We start from the raw sequence: 22,576 nt of genomic DNA on the forward strand, positions 1-22,576 counted from the left end.
AGCAAGATTATATGATGATCAACAATGAGAAATTTAGCTCTTCTCAGCCATATACTAATCCAAGACAATTCCAATAGTCTTAGGATAGAAAATGCCATTCACATCCAGAAAGAGAACTACAGAGATCGAATGTAGATCAAGGCATAGTATTTTCACCTTTCTTTGTTGTTTCTTTATTTGCTTTTATTTCTTGTTTTTTTCCTTCTTAGTCTGATTTTTCTTGTGCAACATGACAAATATGAAAATATGCTTAAAAGTATTGTACATATATAACTTGCATCATATTGCTTCTTGTCTTGGGGAGAGGACCAGGTAAGGGAATACAATATTTTACAAAAGTGAATGCTGAAAATTATCTTTACATGTATTTACAAAAATAAAATATTATTTTTTAAAAAGGCCCCTGATATGGATGGAAATTGTCAAAATTTCTCTCAGGTGAAAAAGAAGGGTTATAGGCTAGTAGTTGTTGATATTTTCTATATTATTCCACTCCTCCACTCAGTACTAAATAAAATCTAAAGTTTGTCCATCTTTAGTATCTTCCACATCTTCAGATGTTATGAATCTCAACACCCTCTCAATTATGTCACCTCCAAACAACATCCTCATGTATATTTTGTCCAAACCAGCCTTTTCTTTGTTTTTCCTTTTTTGAGGCAATCAGGGTTAAATAACTTGTCCAGGGTCCCACACTAGTGCTTGCTTGAGGCCAGATTTGAAATAGGGATCCTCCTGACGCCTGGGTCTGCGCTCTATTTACTGAGATGCCCTGTTTTTTCTCTTAGTGCCTTTTCTTCCTCCTCTGTAAAGTACATTTAAAATTATTAGAGTTCAAATGCAATGGCTCCACTGCATTTGAGTTATTATTGGGAAGGAAAAGTTTTGTGAGGGCACCAAAGCTGATGAATAGCAGCTAAAATATAGCACTGCCACTAGATGGAGCTCTTCACTTGAAGGCTGAAAAGGTTTCTCAAAGTTAAGGATGGAAATTAAAAATTCATCTACTTTAGTTTCAGTATTTCCTGGAGTCTGGCAATGACTTTGACACTGATCTCCCCACCTCCATTTCTTCGTCTCCTTCTTAGTATGGGTGGATTAACATTTTAAAAGATGTATCATTTCCTTGTTCAAATAATTAAAATAACTTCCCATAATCCATCAAGGTCCATATTCCTTCTTGGCAATCAAAACTTTCTTTGCTTTTTCCTCAATCTACCTTTTGAGGCTTATCATTCATGCTCCTTTTTCAATTTTTCTTCTCTTCAAGACAATCTGAATACACTGGTCTTCAAACATGCTCAAAACTTTCCTGCCTCTGCACAAGCTTTTTCACATGTCTGTTAATACTTTATCTCCAGTTGCCCCAAATCAAACTAAAAAAAAGTGTATCAGAAGTATCTATCCTTTTTTTTTTTTTTTTTTCTTTTTTTCCCCTGAGGCTGGGTTAAGTGACTTGCCCAGAGTCACCCAGCTCAGAAGTGTTAAGTGTCTGAGACCAGATTTGAACTCTGGTCCTCCTAAATTCAAGGCTGGTGCTCTGTCCACTGCGCCACCTAGCTGCCCAGTATCTATCCTTTGTGAAATTTTATCTAATATTCTTCCTTTCTACCCTCAGCGTATATCTCCTGTGACAATTATATTTTATTTTACAACATAATCATTAATTTACCATACTTAGGTCTTTTTTCCAGCAATCCTGTGATCTTTAGTAGGTCAAGGGACACGTATCATGTTTACCTTTTTTATTCTCCAAAATATGCTGAGCTAGACACAACTATACCTAAATTTCTTAGATATTTATTACAGATAAGCTCACTTCTTGGCCTGGCTTGCCAGAGATATGAACTTTCATGGAACTGTGTAGACAATGCAGAGGCAAGATAAAGTTAAAGGTGTCAATTCAGAAATTCCATAAAATGCCTAATATTTTTGCTATTAGAGTATCAATTTCTTGGGAGAATATGTTAATTATAAAATACTGCTTCATGGTTAATTTTTTGTTAATTATAAATCACTTCATGATTAATCAAATTTTTTTTTTGTCAAGTTGTGTTTGTGAATCTTTGATGTGTTGAATATTTCTTTTGAATGATGGAAAAAAATAGCTGTCTGATTTGCGATATATATTGAATAGTCTTCTCCCCTCTTTTGAGACAGACTCTAGATATTAGAAAAGTCTAAGCTATAAGTAATTTTTCCTTGTAGTATAAAAAACTTCGAGGAGGAAAAGTAACTGATTCCTTTCTTTACGGGGCAAGCTTTCTAGGAGTGAATTCAGACAGACTGTGTGCATATGTCCAGAGTTCAGAGGATCTTTTTAGTAAAGAATAATTGTGAGTGCCTCTATCACTTATTGTAAGAACACATCTGCTTTTACTTATGAAGGCATATAATCTGTTTCTCTTCCAACTTTTTTTATGGTATCATCCATCTTTAATATCAATGTCCTATGAAATAGTTGGAGGGCTTTTTTTTGGTATCTCTTTATCTGTTTATCACTGGTATGTCTGTGTTTCCAGGTAGAGTCTGTTTTTTGACAAGATGCTTCATCTCCTACTGATTCTGTTTCTCAATTAACCTGGAGACAGAGACAGAGAGAAAGAGAAAGAAAATTTTTATATAGATGATACTCATATTTATATCAGTCTCAGCATCTTTCCTAAAATCTAGTGCCACAAAACCAAATGCCTATTAAATATTTCAAACTGAATGTTTTTTAATCATCTCAAACACAAAATGTTCAAAATAGAATTTATCATCTTTTCCTGAAAGCTTCTCCCCATCCAACCTTTCTTATTTCTTTACAAGAAAGCGTCATTCTTTCAATTTCCAAAGTTTATAAAGTCAGCATTATCTTTCTATTTCTTGCTTTCCCTTTCTCTTTCCCAAATCAGTTGCCAAATCTTACTGTTTCTATCTTCCTTCCATTTACACAACCACAACCTTAGTTTGGCACCCTCATCACCACATATTACAGTGTCTAGCATATGATAGACAATTGGGTATAAGATAGACTTCAAATCATAAAGACCCAAGTTCAAATTCTTCCTGAGACACTCACTAATTGTGTCACTTTAGTAATTTAATTTCTCTCAGCTTCAGTTCCTCACCCATAAAATGGGATAGAGTAATAGTACCTACTTCAATGGGTTATAAGAAACAAATTAAAAGATACATGGAAGGTGTTTGCAAATCTTAAAGCAATATATGAATGTTGGCAATTATTATGAAGGCAGTAAGATGGATGAAAAAATAACTCAAGTCCATAGGAGTATAGTGGTGAGAAGCGAAGAGATCCCTGGATATTCTCCTTAAATGGAGACTTTGAGAGGAGGCCTTTACAGATCAGAGGGCAGAGAATTCTGAGGGTACTGAGGAAGTGCCAAAGCAATAGTCCTACAGGAAAATGAGATTCCTGGTGCTGCTTTTGGTTCAGAGTTGGAATAAGAACATTTGCACAGGATTTTCTTTAAGTCCAAGTTTTATTTTGCCAAATATTTGGCAATTAGGGTCAGGGAGAGGAAAATTTTATAACAAAATTTTGGCTCTAAGCATCTTTTTCAGAAAGTAGCTTAGCCACAGCATCTGTTTTAAAAAATTGGTCAAAATAGCAACTTGGTTACCTGGGTTCAGGATAAGTGCTCCTTCTGTGGATCCTGCAAGTCTAAACATACTAATGTTAGTGATTTTAGGAAATGTTTGTTAATAATTTTCATAAGCTTGTCAAGGACCCAGGATTAAAGGTCCATCATGTCCTCTACACTGGGACTTAGGGACTTGGGGTGTGCCTTAGAAATTGCTTCTTGGAGAATTCAGAGAATGGATGAACAAATCATAGTTTATTAATAATATGTGGGTAGGGACATAATAAAGAAGCTCAAAGGAGTGTAGCCAGTTTGGGTTGATGAATATAGAGGACTATTACTGAATTATAATAAATGAAGAGATTGTAGATGGTTTGAGAAATCCTGGGTAGAATGAACTTATATAGAGTGCAGTGAATAGAACTAGAACAATTTAAATAAGGAAAATGAGTGTTGAAAACAACTTTTAAAAACCTTAGAACTGATCAATATAATGAACAACTGTCTCCATCAGTAACATGAAACCTTATTCACCTGCTAACATAGAGGAGATAAATGCAAGAATAAAAAGGAAATAAACATTTTAGGATCTGACCAGTGACTATGCTCGTTATTATAAGGGTTTCCTCTCATCATGGTTTTCTAATGGGGGTGGAGAGAGAGAATCAGCAATAGTAATTTTTTAAAAGGCCCATTTAAATATTTTTTTAAAATATGGAGAACAGAAAGAAGTTCAGAAGGACAAAGTCCAATTCTTTTTGTACAGCAAAACAACTGCCTGGACATATATACATATATTGTATTTATTTATACTTTAACATATTTAATGTGTATTGGTCAGGCAGGTTTGCCATGGGGTGGGGGGAGGAGGGGAAAAATTAGAACAAAAGGTTTGGCAATTGTCAATGCTGTAAATTACCCACGCATATATCTGGTAAATAAAAGCTATTAATTAAAAAAAAAAAAAGGGAGGGGGCAGCTAGGTGGCAGCCAGGTGGAGCAGTGGATAGAGCACCAGACTTGAATTCAGGCGGACCAGAGTTCAAATTTGGTCTCAAACACTTAACACTTCCTAGCTGTATTAACCTGGGCAAGTCACTTAACCCCAGCCTCAGGAAAAAAAAAAAAATGATTGATTTCCTCGGGGTCACCAAGTCAGAATTGTGCCAAGAGACTCTCAGACCAGTTCTTTAATCAGTAGGCTCCAGCTAGTCACTTATAACAAAGAATTGGATTTTTTCATTAAATCTTCTCCCACCTATCCCCGGCAAATAAATTGGGGGAGGGGGAGAAGGCAAGGAGAAAAATTGTCCTTTCTGTCTCGATAATCTAATAATGGAGGAAAGCAAGTTATTTGTCGCCTGGATTATATGATTAAATTGCCTTAAATCTGCATCTGGTTTTATTTGTGAAATTCTGATCAGACCTACGTCAGCGACTATAAATAACAAAAAACGTACGACGCAAACTAACGTCGAAGCATCTTTCAGGCAAGCAAAGTTGGAGGACACGCGGAGCGAAGCAAAGCACGAGAGAAATCATCGGTCCTCACGTGTCTTTCAGAAAGCGAAACTTCCGGTTTTGCAGCCAATAAACTTAGGCCGTTCCCAAAGATCCTTTCGTTAAGGGTGCTCTGGCAGAAGCCTTACGGAGAAAAAAATTAGAAAGGATGAGTACGCCGTGGCAGATTTATAGTCTTTCCTTGACGGTTTCATTTTTATCCTTCTAATTATAAATCACATTATGAAGAAGAGTGCCATAGGCGGGTGTGAGCGTTCATATGTAACAGCCGGGCAGGTAAATCAGGCATTCTCTAGAGCACTTCCAGCGGCGAGGTCCCCGACTTCCTGTTGGAGACCGGGCTGCCTCAGTCTGGAGATTTCTTCAGACATGAAACCTCGAGTCGTTACCTATGTGGACCGAAAGCTGAAAAGGCGCATCGTACAGGTATGACCCGTTGGCGGACCCGTTCGCGCTCTCTCCAGAACACCCCGTGCCTCTCCGTACCACCGCGGCCCTTTTTTCTGTTCAGGCCCTTTGGGCCGGCCGATCGCCCCTCACACCCCCTCCTCTCGGGGAAAGCCCGTGGCTTCCTCTGCGGCCCTTCCGAGACTCAGCCCGGTGATTTTGGCTCTTTAAAGTTGCGAAACGGGGGCGGGGGGTGGATTACGTTGGAAGGGTGGGCCTTCCTCACGTGGCCGGTAGGTTGACAGGGATTGTACCGGACCCAGAAACGTGAACAGGCGGGCCGTGCGCTCCCTTGTCGCCGAGATGAGCAGAGCGCGCTAGAGCAGGGGTCGGGAAACCTGGGGCCGAGTCCGTGTTGCGTCCCTGACCACAGGCATGTCACCGAACACCGGCCACCTCCCCGCGCAGGCCCGTAGGGAGTGGGGCCTCCAGAACTTAGCACATTGTGTTGCTGTGTTTTACTTCTTATAAGGCATATTTTGTAGATACTCTTCTGTCCTTGAGAACGCCTTCTGAAGAGATGAGCTTCCTTCCAATGTCACTCGTTTGAACTCTGACCAACGACCTCATGTTTTCCAACCGAAACTGCTCTCCTTTCAGGCTGATCTTTCTTGGCCAATTTTGGTCAGGCTTTGACTCTCCTTCCCTTCTCTTTAGGTTCGAACTTAATCCGCATCTTTTGCTAGATCTTCCCTGAGGTCTGCTCCATCTGTACAGTACAGTTCAGGCCCTGGGCTTTTTTCTTCCTCCCCACCTATCATCTGCTTTGTGATTTCATGAAGTTCCCCCCCCCTCCGGGTTCAGCTATCATCCGTGTGCTGGTGATGCTTAGATCTTTTTATCCAACTTTGAACTCTGATATCTCCAACCTGTCCGACACTGGCCTCATCACCTTTCTCCAAAAACTCTCCTCTCCTAACTGTTCTGTTACTTTGTTGTTTCCCGCCATTTCCCATCCCTTATCTTCAGTCCCCATATCCCATCCGTGTCTAAAGCCCGTTCATTTTATGGTTTCAACATCTCCTGTTTCTCTGATACTTTGTTTCAGGTCTCTCCTTTGAGTTTCATATTAACCATCTTTATCCTAACTCAGTGTCCCAGACATTCTCCTTCATTCCTCAGTGAGTTCTAGAAGCACAGACTCACATAGTCTTTTTCTCCATTGCAGCTTTTGTTCAGCATATGTATTCATACTACTTTGTCAGTTTCTTAGTCTATTAAGTTCCAGTTAATTGTTTCGTACCTCACCAAAAATAAATTAAAACTTCCAAGAATGTTTTCTACTGTTCACTACCGAATCGAGAAAGAGCTATCCATCTGTCAGTCCTTTCCGGGTTGGGACCGGGTGAGGTTTCCCTGTGTTGTTTTTCTCTCAAATCACTCAGACATTTCTCATTATCTTCTTCTTGATTTTTGACTGGAAAAGAGGTTTCTATTCTCTTGGCAAGGTAAACTCCCTTGTATACATCCTTGATCTCATCCCCTCCTCTTCTCTGGTACACTGTCCCCACTCTTTGTCCAGTCTTCTGTCTGTCTGTCTGTCTGTCTCTTTCCCCTTCCCTCTATCAGTTATTCCCTTACTACATATAGACTCCCATGTCTACTCCAGCCTTTAAAAAAAATGACTCATAGTCCTTCAATCCTACTATTTTCATATTTCTTCCCTTTCTCACCTGAATTTTAGAAAGCCATGGGCTAGTAGGTGCCTCTGCTTCCCTTCCTTTCACTGACTAATAAATCCCCTGATGTCTGGCTCATAAGCTCATCATTCAAATGAAGTTGCTTTCTTCAAAATTAGCAATTACAAATCCAAATCTTATCCTTTTTGAGGCCTTTGACACTGTCATCATTTCCTCCTGTATATTCTCCTTTACCAATTTTCATGACATTGCTTGGTCCTGGTTCCTTCCCACCGGTTTGACTTCTCTTGTCTCGGTCTCCTTTGCTAGAACTTGATCTAGGTTATGCCTATTATCTGTGGATGTTTCCCAAGGCTCTGTCCTGGGCCAACTTTTCTTCTTTCTTGTTGCTGTTTTGCTTGATGATCTCATAGGTTCAACTTGCATTTCTGTGTGCATAATTCCGGTTGTATATTCAGCCCTAATCTCTCTCTTGAGCTTCAATTCCATATCACCAACTGCCCTACCTTCATTAATATCTTCTTTTTGAGATTGTCTTTATATGGTAGATAGTTTGTATAGTCATAGTTATTTGCATGTTGTTTCTCCAATTAAAATATTTACTCCTTAAGGGTAAAGATCATGTTTTTGTCTCTTTTTATAGCCCAGTACTTCTTAAAGTAATCGGCACAAAGTGCTAAGTAAATACTTTTTGATTTGCAAAAGTTAACAGCTGATTGGATAAAGGATTGAGTATCTTGAACTGGTGCAACTGGAAGAATGTAATTGCCTTGACGAAATGGAGAAATTAGGAGAGGAAGGTTTTGGGGGAAAGATGATGTGTTTTCTTTCAAATGTGTTTTTTGAGATGATTGCAACAGGTAGCATCTGAGAAAGAAGAAAGAATTTCAGTCTCCAGAAATGAGAAGGGAATTGTTTGTTTATTGTTTGGGGAAAATATGAATATATTTATAGATATCAGGGAAAAGAATTAGTGGATAGAGCTTGAAAATTAATTACAACATAATTAGAATTTATATAGTGTTTATGTGCGAGGCACTTTACAATTATTACCTTATTTGATCCTCATGACAACTCTGGGAGATGGGTGATATTAGTATGCTCATTTTACAGATGAGAAAACTGAGGTAAATATGTTAAGTGAATTGGCCAAGTACACACATAATAAGTGTCTGAAGCTGAATTTGAACTCATGACTTTTGCTGATTCCAGGCCTGGCATTCTCCTTGCAGAGGTGGTACACTATGGCACTATGGGTATGGAATGTAATAAAGATTTTAAAAATTCAGTGAGAAAAATGATCAAAAAAGTAAGCTCTTTTAGGAGACAGGAGGAGAGTCTAGGTACAGGTTTTTGTATTGGCAATAAAGTTTTTGTTTTCCAGTACCTGAAAATTGGAGGAGAGACTTGAACTGAGGAACTCTTAACTGCCCATTGAGGCTTTTTCCCTTTCACTTTTTCATGCTTTGTTTGTTTGTTTACAATATGGCTGTTATGGAATTATGTTTTGAATGACTTCACATGTATAATGGCTGTCATTGGAGGCTTTCTCAGGGGGTGGAGAAAGAGTTGGGGGGAGGGAGAGAATATTGAATTGATGATGTGTATATCTTTGGTGGAAAGGAACAGGGCAGCTAGGTGGCGCAGTGGATAGAGCACCAGCCTTGAAGTCAGGAAGACCTGAGTTCAAATTTGACCTCAGACACTTAACACTTCTAGCTGTGTGACCTTGGGCAAGTCACTTAACTCCAATTGCCTCAGCATCAAAAAAGAAAGAAAGGGACATTGACAGTTAGGTAGGGAAAGCTATGAATTTTGCCTATGAAGAAACTATTAGCCAGGAAAATTAAGGGGAAAAAAGAAAACTTGCCTAGCCTAGGTCACAGCATTAGTAAGTCCACCCTGAATCTTTCAATTCCAGATATCATGCTCTTTATATTAGGCCATAATGTGATCCTGATCCCTTATAACCAGTTTGTGATTTGTAATCATTGAAGAAAGAAGGAAGATCACATGTTCGTGTTTTTATGATTTTGTTTTAGTACCTGAGCAGTAGTGAATGTGGAAAATATGTGGACATTGGCACCTTAGCATCTGATTTGCAAGAAATGTACAGGTAAGCAATAAATATCAATGTGGGAAGGAGGGAGGAAGCACTTACATAGCGCTTGCTGTGTGCCAGATACCGTGCTGAGAAAAAATCTTGTGAGGGAGATACTGTTATTAAGCTCCATTTTATATCATCACTGTCTTCTCTTTTCTATATTGAATATGCACAGTTCCTTTAATTGTTTCTTTTTTGTTTAAAAAAAAAAAAACAACAACAACACTATCATCTTAACGAGTTGTTTCAGAATTCACTCATTTGTCTCAAAAATGTAACTTACAACTGAACATGATAACTCCAGATCTAATCTGACCACAATATGTATCTTTTTACAATTGAAAGAGTGATTTGTTATGGTAGATTACTTTATTATTAGAACACCCTTTGTAAAGTTTTCCATTTCTAAAAATAGAATAAATGTAGTTTTTAAAGGATCTAGTACTAAGAGAAACCTTAGAGGTCATCAAGTCCAGTGCTATCAAACTCAGATAGAAACAGGCTATATATTGACTTAAAAAACCACAAACATTATCTATATTGTACTGTATTTTTATGTAATTTGTTAAGTATTTTCCAGTTACATTTTAATCTGGCTCCTGATGCTGAGTTTGATACTTCTAATCTAGTCAAGCTTTTTTTCTTTTTTTTAAGATGAAGTTAAGAGTCAGAGATGGAAAGTAATTTATCTAAAGTTAAAAAGCTAATAACTAGTAGAGCCAGAATTTGAAGGCAAGTTCTCTTAGTCCACAGGATGCTCTTTTGCTGCTTAGTGCACAGGATGCACTCTGCTTCACAGATAAACATCTTTCAGGAGATCAGACTAAAAAGGAGATTGTTGGTTTTGACTTTAATTGGATCTGATTGGGAGGCATTGATTGGTGAAGTAGAAATGATTGTCATCTTGAAATTTAAAAAAAAAAAAGTCCATGCCAACTATTTGAGTTGTAAAACCTATTCATGATTTTGAGAGAACTTGTTTCAAAGAGTTAATAAAATACCATTTCTTGTTGGTTTGAGAAGAATGGAAAGCTCCCAAGAACAAGATTGTTACCGTGTAAATATAAATTAGGCAGATAAGTGCAGAGTTGGGAGGTAGGAAGAAATGTGGATCTAATTAATTCCATAGATATATCCAGATTCCCTAGAGATGTCCAGATTGCTCTAATCAATCTGGATATCTCTAGGGAATCTGGAAACTTGCTCTAAACAAATTGTTCATAAGATCCTGACATGGAAAATGGCTTAGATAATTTTTATTTAGATTTGAAATTGGTTGAATGATTGGACTTGAATGGTAATTAATTTATGTAGGATGTCACAGGGATTCTTTGCCCTCAGGCCTATATTGTCTAACAATTTTAACAGCCAAATTATCTAACAGCCAAATTGCTTGACTGAAGTTATAAGATTATATTCTATTATGCTTGCAAATGATATGTTACTGGGGAGGATTGGCTAAGCTATTAAATGACTAAATCAAGATCCCAAAAAAAAAACCTTGACAGGTTAGAATAGAATAAAGCAAAAAAGAAGTGATATCAGTCCTACACAGAATTCTTTGGCATAGTTGTGAGTATGTAGATTGGAAAGAAGAGAAAAATGAGACAGAAATTGATGGAGGATAATATTCTAGTTGGGAGAGAAAGAGAATCTGAACTACAGAGGTGGCAGTGGTAATAAACAGGAAAGTTTAGAAATGAGATGTTGCTGAAGTGAAATTATCCACTTGTAGCAAATTGTGTCCTCTTTTTTTTCTCCCATCTCTAAAGATCACAGGACCACAATGACTTTAGAACTAAAAGAGGCCAATCAAGATTAGTTCTCTAGTCATCTCATTTAATAGATAAAAATATTAAAGCCAAAGTCCAGAAGAATTAAGTGACTTTGCCAAATTCGTAAAGGGAATAAAGGGCAAAATTTAGATTTAAACTCTGGTCTTTTGTCCTTTGCATTTTTTTTTTTTTTTTTTTTTTACTCCAAATGCAGCTCTTTCTATTGTACTAAAGTACTGCTTAGGAAAATATTTGAGATTTTGAGCCTGAGAGCCTGAGTGAAATAATAGTGTTATCAATAGAAATAGGACATTTAAAAGTGGGGAAAATAACTAATTCAGTTTTAAAGAAGTTGTCTTGTGATTGTCCAGGTGATGATGTTTGTGACTGATGCCCAATATGCACTTGGAAATGCAAGAAGACTCACTCAGGGGAAACATCAATCTTGGAAGAAATCCAGTTGGGGATCCTTCAGATGAAAATTGAGATGTTTAGAGTATATGAATTTACCAATTGGGAGATCAAAAAGAAAGGAGAAAAAAGGACTAAGGACAAATTTTAGGGAAGAGAGAATTAAGAGGAAGCCTTGAAGGAGACAGGGAAGGAGCTTTTGGAAATATAAAAAGAGGACTTAAAGAAAATGTTTTCCTAGCAAAACAAGAGAATTCCTAGGAAAATACACAATATTTAAAATTAGGAGTGAATGATAGATACTCATAAAATGGAAGAGGATAAAATGAACTAGAAGGCAGAATCTAATAACCTTATTTACAGGAAACATTTGAAACACAAAAATTCACAAAGTTAAAGTGAAGGACTGCAGTTAAATCCATTGTCCTTTATCAGTACTGAAATAAGGAGGCATAACCTGCTTAAAGGCAACAATAATTGATGAATCAACATCATTCATTATTCAAAACAAACTCATAGTCAAGGAAATTTTTTAAAAACTAAATCTATGAAGTTTTTATTTTACATTGTTTGCTTTAAACATAAAAGCTAGCATATTTTTAAAGATAAAATTTAGATTCATTCTAAGAACTGGAAAGGATAGGTAGAAAACATGCACTCAGAAAACCTGAATTCAAATTTGCCCACATACTTTTTCTAATTATGTGCAAGTCATTTAACCTCTATTAGCCTCAGTTTCTTTCATTGTAAAATGAGAATAATAATAATAATGCCTTCCCTGCCTTAAAGTATTGTTGTGATGATCAAATGAGATAATAATTTTAAAGTACCTACTATAGTGCCTGACATATAATAGATCTTTTGAAAAAGTAGCATTTTATTTTTCCAAATACAAACCAAGGAAATTTCTGATTCAAATTAATAAGACTAAGATGCAAAGATATAAAGAGGCAGTTTGCAAAAAAGAAATCCAAACTATTAACAACTTTATGGAAAATTAATTCTAAATAACTAATAGGGGAATGCAAATTAAAGCACTCATTACACTATACAATGACAAATGATAGAAGGACAATGAGAAACACTGTATTGGGAAAACAGGTATGCTAGTACACTTTTAGTTGTACTGTTAATTGGTTTAGACATTCTAGAAAGCAATGACAACTATTCTAAAGTTATTAAAAACTGCACTTATGCCATGTGACCCACCTGGTTCATTATAGTAGATCTATGCCCTAAAGAAATCAAAGAGGAAAAAATATTTATAGCAGCTTTTTTTTTTTTTTTCTTTTTTTGTTATCCAAAAATTAAAAACTAAGGGAGTTTCCTTCTTTTAGAAGTGACTTAACAAATTGTGGCATACATGTGTAATGGAATATTAATTATTCCATAAGAAATGAAGAAATGAACAGTTTTGGAGAAAGTTGTGAAGACCTGTAATATGAAGTATATAGGAACCTGAGAGAACAATTTGCACAACAGTAACATAGAGAAGAACTTTGAAAGATTTTAGAGCTCTGATCTTTGTAATGAGATACCAAAAAGTCCAAAGACTTATCTGTTTTCAGAAAGGTGGTGAACTGAAAATACTGAGACAGACATATTAAACATATGGATATAACCAATATGTTTTGTTGCATTATGAAGTTAGATATTCGGGGCCTTTTCTTCTGTTCTCTTTTTGTCCTGAGAGCAGGAGGAGTGATTAGTATAAAACAAAGTAAAGTAATAAAATTAAAAGAATAAACCTGGATTAGCAACAATTATAAAAAAAGGAAACCTTGAAAAAGTATCAAGAAATGGAAGGTTCATATTAAATTCTGAAGAGTAGGTAAAATGGATGCTTTTTGAACAGAGATTATAGTATTTGAGAATTAGTGGGTCATTGATACCTATTGTCTCTCCTAAGATGTTAGTCCTTCCCTCTGTTTAATTAACTTATATTTATTTATTTTGTACATACATTATGCGTGTATGTGGCTCCCCTGGTTAAAATGTAAACCCCTTGAAGGTCTTGGTATTCTCAATCCCTGGTTCAGTGTATAGCACAACGTAGGTACTTTAATAAATGATTACTTTATTGATGTTATTAAGATACAGGATTCTGAAGTGTTGTGTTTTTTTTTCATAAGACATTGAAATTCAGTACATTTTATTCAGCATAATACAGTGTAAAATGCTGAATTTAGTTAGATGATAGATGATTCTAAACTAGAAAATTGTCTAATTCAGGTTAGCTAGTGCCCAGCCCAGTTGAAATCATCTGCAAAGGCAACCACAGGTTGCCACCCCCTCCTTCAGCAAGCAATCCCATATAACTTAAACGTGTGAAATTCTTATATTCCATATTGTCATGCTATACAAAAAAAAAAATCATTTTAAAAAACCAAACAAATAACAACCACAAAAAAAAAGGTGAGAATAAAATATTATGTTGTGATCCATACTCAGTCCCCAAAGTCCTCTCTCTCTCTCAGTGCAGATGGCTCTCTTCATCACAAGACCATTGGAACTAGACTGAATCACTGCATGGTTTTATTTATTTTTGTTGTTGGGGATTTTTTGGGGGGAAGGGCAAAGCAGTTGGGGTTAAATGACCTGCCCATGGTCACACAACTAGCCAGTCTTTCCACTGCACCATCTTGTTGCCCTCACAATTGATCATTGTATAATCTTCTTGTATACAGTGATCTTCTGGTTCTGCTCATTTTACTCAGCATCAGTTCATGTAAGTCCCTCCAAGCTTCTCTGAAATCATCCTGCTGGTTGTTTTTTTATAGAACAATAATATTCCATAATGAAGGGGAAGTGAAACTGTGTTCCCTTTTAAATTATCACTCTGAAATTGTGTCTTAGGCCCTCTTGGAAAATATATCTCTCCAGATAAGTTGTATTGTTAATCAATTAGAAATCTTGGTCAAAAAGCACTCCTTTGATTTTTTGGGGATGCCAGACCCTTCTAAATACTAATTGGAGATCTGGGCCAATAAGGCAAGCATCTAGGCCTGGGGATTTGACTTTCTTTTCAACCTGAAATCTGAGCCTCAAAAGATTCCTTCTTAAAGGGCAATTTCTGAACTCCTTTGCAGAAGATCCAAAGTAGAACCCTGCCCACGGAGAAGGCATTCTCTTCTCAGTGCCAGCCTCCATTTCTATAATAGGACTTTGACACTAAAGAAGTCAGTTTCTTAGCAAAACTGACTTCCTATCCAACAATGAACTTCCATTTTTCCCAATTAATATTTCAGGTTTGTGAATTCCTTCATGAAGAACCTGCTTCGTCTAAAAGGGGATTTTAACAATTCTCTGACTAACATTAACCTCATCAATAACATTCATATTCTGTAACTTATTCAGCCTTTATCAGAAACACTGAATGTAAAGATTTTCCCCCAGCTTTCTGCTTCCTTTCTAATCTTGGCTGGTTTTTTTGTTTGGTTTTTTATTTTTTTTGTTTTGCTTGTACAAAACCTTTTTAATTAATAATAAAAATTATCCATTTTGCATTTCCTAATATTCTGTAGTTCTTTGACCTTAAATCCCTCTTTTCTCCACAAATCTGAGATATCCTTATATTTGAGCTTGTTAGGGCTGGTATCTGATTTCAGAGCTTTCTTTAGTGCTTTTGCTACCTGATCTTAAATAATAAGAATTGGAAGAGGCTTTAGAAGTTACTTAATGCAATTATATCTTACTATTATATATGTGCATAGTGTTTCATGAATGTATTTTGAATTCTTGAACAAACAATACACAGGCTAAAAAGATAGTTATTTTAAAATTTATAATACTGTGCTTTTATACTTAAACAACTTTGACCTAGGTTAACAAAACAAAGATTGTTCTCATTGTAAAGCTTGTTCTAAACCCTGACTTTGCCTGGCAAGTAAAAGTTAGATTAGGATGTCACCTTTTAATAAATGGCCAAGTCAGATTTTATGGAATTGCTGGGGGGAGATATCTTTGGACTCTTTCTGTAGCCCTTGAGTGTTAAACCTGACAACCGGAGGAATAGTGCGGTCCTATGGGTGAGGTTCTGGTGCCCTTGGCAGAGAGGATCTGAAGCCTTGATGGAATTACTCTCTCAGGCAAAAAGGAACCACCCCAGACAATAAATCCTAGTCCTGTCAAATCCCACAGGTTAAATTTCTCTGTAAATCTGTACCTGGCTCATGCCATCTTTGCTCAGTCCCTCTGGGCCATCACAGCACCCTGCCTCCTGGTATCTTTAATTTACCCATCCCCCATGGTGTCTCTCTTCATCCCCTGCCATGCCTAAAGCCTTTTTCCTTAATAGCTATATGCTTTCTCAACTCTATTTCCTATTTACCATTTCTGGTGTCTATTGTCTCTCTTCATTTTGTCTGTAAACTCTTCTCCTAATTAAACCCACCTTTTGCCAAAGAGAATGGCCATTGTGAATTTTTTACATAACTGAACCCCAAATTTGGTGCTCTTAAATCACATCACTGTCATATTTCAATTTGGCAGGGATATATATGCAGGAGGAATAGCTGATTTCTTTTTTGGTTCCCTTGGAGATGATCTTGATGTTTGGGAAGAGACTTCATTCCTCCCCAAGTTGACCAGGACTTTCTGTATGGATACTTTCATCTCCATCCCTTAAAAAACCTTAACAGTTTTTAAGCTACCTATTTTTAGTATAGTCTTATTTTATTAGATTGGCAAATTCTTGTGAACAGGGACTGTCTTTATGCTTATATTTGTATCCCTTCACTTAGCACATAATAATCCTGGCACATATTAAGAACTTAAAAATGCTTATTGATTTACTGGCAGTATCTACTCAGCTAAACTTATTTATATTGTTTTTCAGTGTAGATTATGGCCGGAGGAAGAGAAATGCTTTTAGAATTCAGGTAGAAAAAGGTAAGTTTCCAAATATGTATTGAATTACTAACAAACTTAGTAGAAAATGTTATCTTATTTAATGGAAACTTCTTTTGTTCTAGTTTTTAGCATAATCAAGAGAGAGAAAGAACTTGAAGACTTAACTGAATTAGAAGATGAACACCTGTCAAAAAGAGCAAGACAAAGTCAAGAGTTTAATGAGTGAGTTTTTGAAAATAATTAATTTTCTTAATTTTTCATTCTGAATTTAGAAATCCTTTTTATATTCACAGCAAAACAAAACAGGTAGATTATTTTTTTCCCCCCCTGAGGCTGGGATTAAGTGACTTGCCCAGGGTCACCTAGCTAGGAAGTGTTAAGTGTCTGAGACCAGTTTTGAACTCATGTCCTCCTGAATTCAAGGCTGATGCTCTATCCACTGAGCTACCTAGCTGCCCCAGATTATATTTTTAAAAATAAATCTTTTAATAATGCTTGTCTTTTTTTTTTTTTTTTTTTTTTTGTAAGCTTTATTTTAAATTTGAAAAAAAATAAAATCTCCAGTATTGAAATCAGGAGAGCCCAGATTTTTGCCCTTTCTATGGAACTTCTGGGTTGACAGATGAATAGAAAAATAGCATAACATTTACATTTTAAGCTAATTCTTCACTTGATTGAGGCACATGACAAAGATTGGAAAGATGATGACAGACTAGCTTTTTCTGATCACTCAGTAGCTTTGGTTTGCCCCTTTTGTTATTTGCCCCATCTCTAACTCAGACAAAATGACTTCCCAGGCTAGGATGATGAGGCCAGGCAATAAAGATAACAGTGGACTAGAGGGCCTAAAAGCCCAAAAAACTCCCCGACTTCAAATTCAAGAGTCAATCAAATGTTCTGGCCCAGCCTGAGCTGATTTGCTTGCACAACTGCTTTGATGGATTTAAGCTGCCTACTGCTGTAGGCTCAGGGAGGAAACCCTTCTAGGTATACCAGTTATATAACCAGAAATAAAAGCTCTCATTACTGTATTCTTTATACCAATTATCCAGTCTCACTGTTCGCTAGTATGCTTGCTCTTTAAAAAGTATATAATAATTCATGTTACTTAATAAACTATCCTTTTTTCTTCTTAACTTTCTTGTTTCCCTGTGCTGTTAAAAAAAAAAAAAAAGGTTCAGTAGGTCTTTTATTTACATACGTGGTAACCCAAACTGCTTCTTTCTCTTCAATTAAAAACTGAGGGGGAAAAACCTTCGGTGACAAATAAGCAGTCAGTCAAAATTGATACATATAAATGTCTTGTCTAAATTCATTGTTTCTTTTTGTACCTTATGTCCATTACCTTTCTGTTGATAAATAATGTTATTTATAATGATGTACTTATACTTTTCAGCTTTTAAAATTTTGGTTTGTCATTGAATTGATCAGAATTAAGCTTTTCAAAGAGTTTTTTCTTTTACAGTTTGTTATACTTGTATAAATTATTTTCTTCATTATGCTTATTTCACTTTTCACCAGTTAATAATATCCAGGATTCTTGAAAGTGAGGATGATGATAGCTAGCATTTAACTAGCATGAAATGGGTTCTGGGATGTCTGAAAGAATTCAGACTCAAGCAGCTCCAAATCAACTAAAGGCATTTATTATATTTGAGGTTTGGACATTGACTGGGCTCTCCATAAGGGAAGAAGCAGCTTAGCAGAGTGAAGTGAGGGTTTATTTAAAGAAGGGAAAGTAAGAAAAACAGGAAAATGGGCCCAAAACAGGAAAACTGGATGATGTGAGTTAAGATTTTTCACATGTTGGCAATGCATGGAAAAAGTCGCTTTTCTGTCTGATTGGATATCTCAGATAAAATCTTACCCATGTAGGTACTGTATGGGGAAAAAAAAAATTCTTTTTCTGTGATTTAATATCTGTTGTCAAACATTCTGCTGTAGGTAGATATCTGCTTGTGACTTTTTGCCTCAATGGACTATTGCTCAGTAGAAAATTTCTGCTTCTCTTTTAACAACTGTGAGGGATATAGAAGACCCTTACCCAAAATGACTACTCAGAGATCACTCAAAATAGAAAGCAGGTTTATTAAAACTCCAGAGGATGAGCTGTTCTATCACATGATAAGAGAAAGAGAAAGCTTATGGTAGGAGGGCTAAAGAAGTAAAAATACACAGCTTTTATACAAGAGATTATATCACAAGTAAGAGAGCATTGAGAAGGGAAAGAGGAGGCATCTAATTGGTTGTTGCTATCCGGAGAGATTGGAATGGAAGATTTTTGTTTCCCCAAAATCACGTGATTTCTAGGAAACAGAAAATCAGGCCTTTAGGCTTCAGACAAGGCCAAGGCTCAAGTGCAGGCTCAAGATGGGCCTGCACATATTATACAGGTCATAGAGGAAACACAGAAATAATGAGAATAAAATGCAGAAAAAGAATTCACACATTCCTGTAAGTTCTTCACCTTATCTCTCTATTCCATACACAACTGTGTCAAGCAGTGTGCTGAGTACTTTTTGCAAATATCTAAATCTCATAACAATTGAGAGGTAATAATCTTATTAATAATAATAATAATGCTATTATTAGCCCCATTTTACAGATGAGGAAACCTTAACAAAGAAGTTAAGGTTACATAACTACTAAAATATCTGAGGTCTCATTTGAACTTAGGTCTTCCTGACTCTACTGTGACACCTAACAGCCTCAGAAGAAAAATCTTCTCGTTATTTGGAGTACAATACTTATTTTTAAAAAACTATATATATATATATAAATTTAATATGTACATCTTTTTTTCAAGAATGTTATCCTGGCCCTCATTAATTTTGTGTTTACAATATTCCATTTCTTATCTTGCTTAAGATGTGTAGCAAGCAAAACAGATGATGATTCAGATGTGGACAATTTCCCAGATCAACCGGTGAGTCAAACTGAACTTTAGCAAGCATTATTATTGACAAATTATCATTTAACATCATTTTCAGGATGCTGTCTTAATGCACGTCAGATTATTTAGAAATTATTTACCCTTCTCATATGTGTTTATAACCAAATTCAAGTGGGCAAGTAAAGAATGGTGGCAGAATAAGAGGGAAGGAACAATTTAGATCAATCTTTTAAACTTAGTATTAAAGAAAAGATGCTGTTTAAATACTTTAAGTTTGTATCTATATGCTAATATTTGTTCTAGAAGTTCTTATCACCTCTTGTCTAGCCTATTGCAAGAAAGTTCCCTAATTGTACTCTTGGCCTCAAATCTGTTCCTTCTCTCATTTTTCTGCTAAAGTGATGTTCTTAAAGAATTGGTGTGATGGCTTGATAAGCTGGAGTGGCTCTTCAATTCCTCTAAGATCAAATACAAAATCCTCTGTCTGGGTTGTAAAACCATTTGCAACCTGAACCCAACCTATCTTTCCAGCCATATTTTATACCTAACTGTACTTGGAAGATCTTAGCAAAATTTGGTTGCCCAAAGTAGTTCATTAGTATTATATACTAGTTCTACAATGGCATACTTCTTTGGGTTCTGGATAATGGTTGATACTCTTGCACTTTCTCTGTTATCAGTGGTGTGAAGCAGGACTATTTGCTTGCTCCCATGCTTTTTTAACATGATGCTCTCAGCATTGTTGTCAGATACTTTGAATGAGAATGAAAATGGCATCAAAGTCAGCTACTGGTAAATTGTTATTTTTGTGTATTTATTTATTTTTTTTTTAATTTTCAATAGCATTTTTTTTCCAAATACATATAAAGATAGTTTTTTATATTTGTTTTTTTAAGATTTTGTGTTCCAAATTTTTCTCCCTCCCTTCCTTACCTCCGTCCTTCCCAATTCAGCAAATAATCTTATATGGGTCAAATATATACAGTTCTTTTAAACATATTTCTATATTTGTCATGTTGTACAAAAAAAAAAAAAAATCAGATCAAAAGTGGGAAAAAAACCTCATAAGAAAGAAAAACCAAACAGATAAAAGGGTGACAATACTATGCTTCGATCCATATTCAATCTCCATAGTTCTCTCTCTAGATGTGATTGCCATTTTCTGTCCCAAGTCTATTGGAATTGCCTTGAATAACCATATTGTGGAGATGAACCACATCCATCACATTGATCATCACGTAATCTTCTTACTGTGTACAGTCTTTTCCTGGTTCTGGTCATGTCACTCAGCATCAGTTCATGTAGGTCTCTTCCAGGCCTTTCTGAAATCAATCTGCTCCTGATAGTAAATTATTAAACTTGAGGAAGCTCAAGCCAAGACTAAAGTGAAGGAGAGTTGGAATGTGACTTTTTGTTTGCATATGATTCTGCACTAAATGTAGCCTCAAAGGCTAAGATGCAACAGAGTTTGGGTTGATTCTCTGCCATTTGTGCTAATTTTGGCATTAAAATCAACACTGAGAAAAGAGGTTATCACCAGCCAGCACCATACCATTTACATGTGAAACTGTCGACTACAGCAGATGGGGAAATTGGGAGTGCTGTGGACATGCGCACCCAGCTGGGCAGTACACATTCCAGCTTGTTCTACCTAGATTATGAGATTGATGCACACCTTGCCACAGTTGGCTCCATGTCTGAGAGGCTCCAGAGGAAATTGTGGGATTATTTCTATATAATTATTTCTATAAGAGTCTGCCTGCGAATCTTTTGTGATATGCTGGTGAAACCTGAACATTCTGTCAGCGCCGTGTCAGGAAACTGCATTGTTTCCAACCGAATTATCTTAGGAAGATTCTGATGATCACCTAGCAGGATGGGGTACCAGACACTGAGCTCCTTCCTAGAGTCAAACTGCCAACTCTTCTGCAGAGAGCACAAGTCTGATAGACTGGCAACATTGTTCAACTTCCAAACATGAGTTTGCTTAAAAGACTTTTATGGAGAGCTTACACAAGGCAAGTCAGAAGAAGCAACCCCAGCACACTGTCAAGGTCTCTCTGAAGAATTTTGTGAGACATGGGAGACACTGAGCTAGGACTTTATAACATGGTATGCCTGCTTCAAAGAAGATACTATACCCTGTGAGCAAAGCAGAGTTATACTAGTTCAAAAGAAATGTGAGATGTGCAGATTTAGACATCTCTACTCCAAATGTGCAGAGTTCTGATCAACCACAGTCAGACACATTGTACCTTTGCCCTGACCTAGTGGTGTCATTTTGTCATTTTTGAACACAAAGGACAACAATCAACCACATTACTACCTTTCACACATTGTAATTCAGCCAAACTAGCCTGTTCTCTCTCATTGCCTTTGTACAGGCTGTCTTGCATCCCTGGGATGCACTCTTGCCTATCAGAATTCCTAGTTTCCTTCAAAACTTGAAGGATGCAGCACTTCTTATACCAGGCCTTAATGATTTCTTTGGGATAGAGACCCAGCCCTTTGGGTATAGTTCCAAATTGCTTTCTAGAATGGTTGGATCATTTCACAACTCCACCAACAATGAGTTAGTGTCCTTTGCAAATTGTAAAGGATAATCAGTTAATAGTAGCAACAGTATTTGAATGTTCCCTCTTTGTATCAGCATCCTGGATAATTTTTATTTTTGCAGGATCTAGTATTACAATTTGCATGTTATGGTCACTTAATTGTTGCTGAGTTAGTCAAAAAAGATTTATTTAGCCCTTATTTATTAAGCTCTATGCTAAGCACTGAGATTATAAAAGTAAAAACATGATTCCTTTACTTGAAGAATTCATTTTAGAAGAGGAAACCACATGCACATAACTGTATATAACACATATATCTGGAGTAGATTGGAAGTAATTTCAGAGAGAAATTACTTGTGTGGGGAAGAATATACAAAGGTACTCTTGGGAAGGTACCTTGGGATTTGAGCTGAGTCTTAGAAGCCAAAGAAGCTAGGAGATAGTATGAGAAGGGAGAATATTCTAGACATGGGAAACATCCAGAGAAAAAACACCAAATTGAGAGATAGAAGGTCATGTTCAAGGAACAAATTGGCCAATATAGCTAGATTAGAGTGCTTGAAGAAAAGCAACTTGAAAGAAAACAGAAGGTATGAAAAGCTTTAAATGCCAAAGGACTTTATATTCAATTTCAGGAGAAATAGGGAGCCATGGGGGCCTCGTGAATAGGTAAATTACATGGTCAACCTTGTCAGTTAAGTGGAGGATAAATTGGAGAGGAAAAGGTAAGGCAAGGATACTCTCACCAGTAGGCCATCGAGGTTGTCTAGGTGAGAAGCAGTAAGGTTCCAG

The 22,576-nt window shown here is 36.4% G+C and overlaps 1 protein-coding gene and 1 long non-coding RNA gene across 3 annotated transcripts in view; one reads left to right on the forward strand and one right to left on the reverse strand.

Moving 5' to 3' along the window:
* Nucleotides 1-2,413: 2,413 nt before the first annotated feature.
* Nucleotides 2,414-6,271, reverse strand: LOC141539625 (uncharacterized). The gene is made up of 2 exons (XR_012481344.1): nt 5,048-6,271; nt 2,414-2,581 (listed from the first exon to the last, which is right to left on the reverse strand). It is a non-coding gene; the product is annotated as an uncharacterized LOC141539625 (long non-coding RNA).
* Nucleotides 5,145-22,576, forward strand: part of NVL (nuclear VCP like) — a 75,985-nt gene continuing 58,553 nt past the window's right edge. Inside the window, exons 1-5 of one of the 2 annotated variants that reach the window (XM_074262636.1) lie at nt 5,145-5,534; nt 9,238-9,311; nt 16,323-16,375; nt 16,459-16,558; nt 19,205-19,262. In XM_074262636.1, coding sequence (XP_074118737.1) covers nt 5,331-5,534; nt 9,238-9,311; nt 16,323-16,375; nt 16,459-16,558; nt 19,205-19,262 — 489 coding nt within the window. In that variant the 5' untranslated portion in view covers nt 5,145-5,330. The remainder of the gene's footprint in view (nt 5,535-9,237; nt 9,312-16,322; nt 16,376-16,458; nt 16,559-19,204; nt 19,263-22,576) is intronic. The other variant, XM_074262637.1, reaches the window with a different exon arrangement.

Source organism: Sminthopsis crassicaudata, chromosome 4, assembly GCF_048593235.1.
Source record: "Sminthopsis crassicaudata isolate SCR6 chromosome 4, ASM4859323v1, whole genome shotgun sequence".
Classification (NCBI taxonomy): domain Eukaryota; kingdom Metazoa; phylum Chordata; class Mammalia; order Dasyuromorphia; family Dasyuridae; genus Sminthopsis; species Sminthopsis crassicaudata.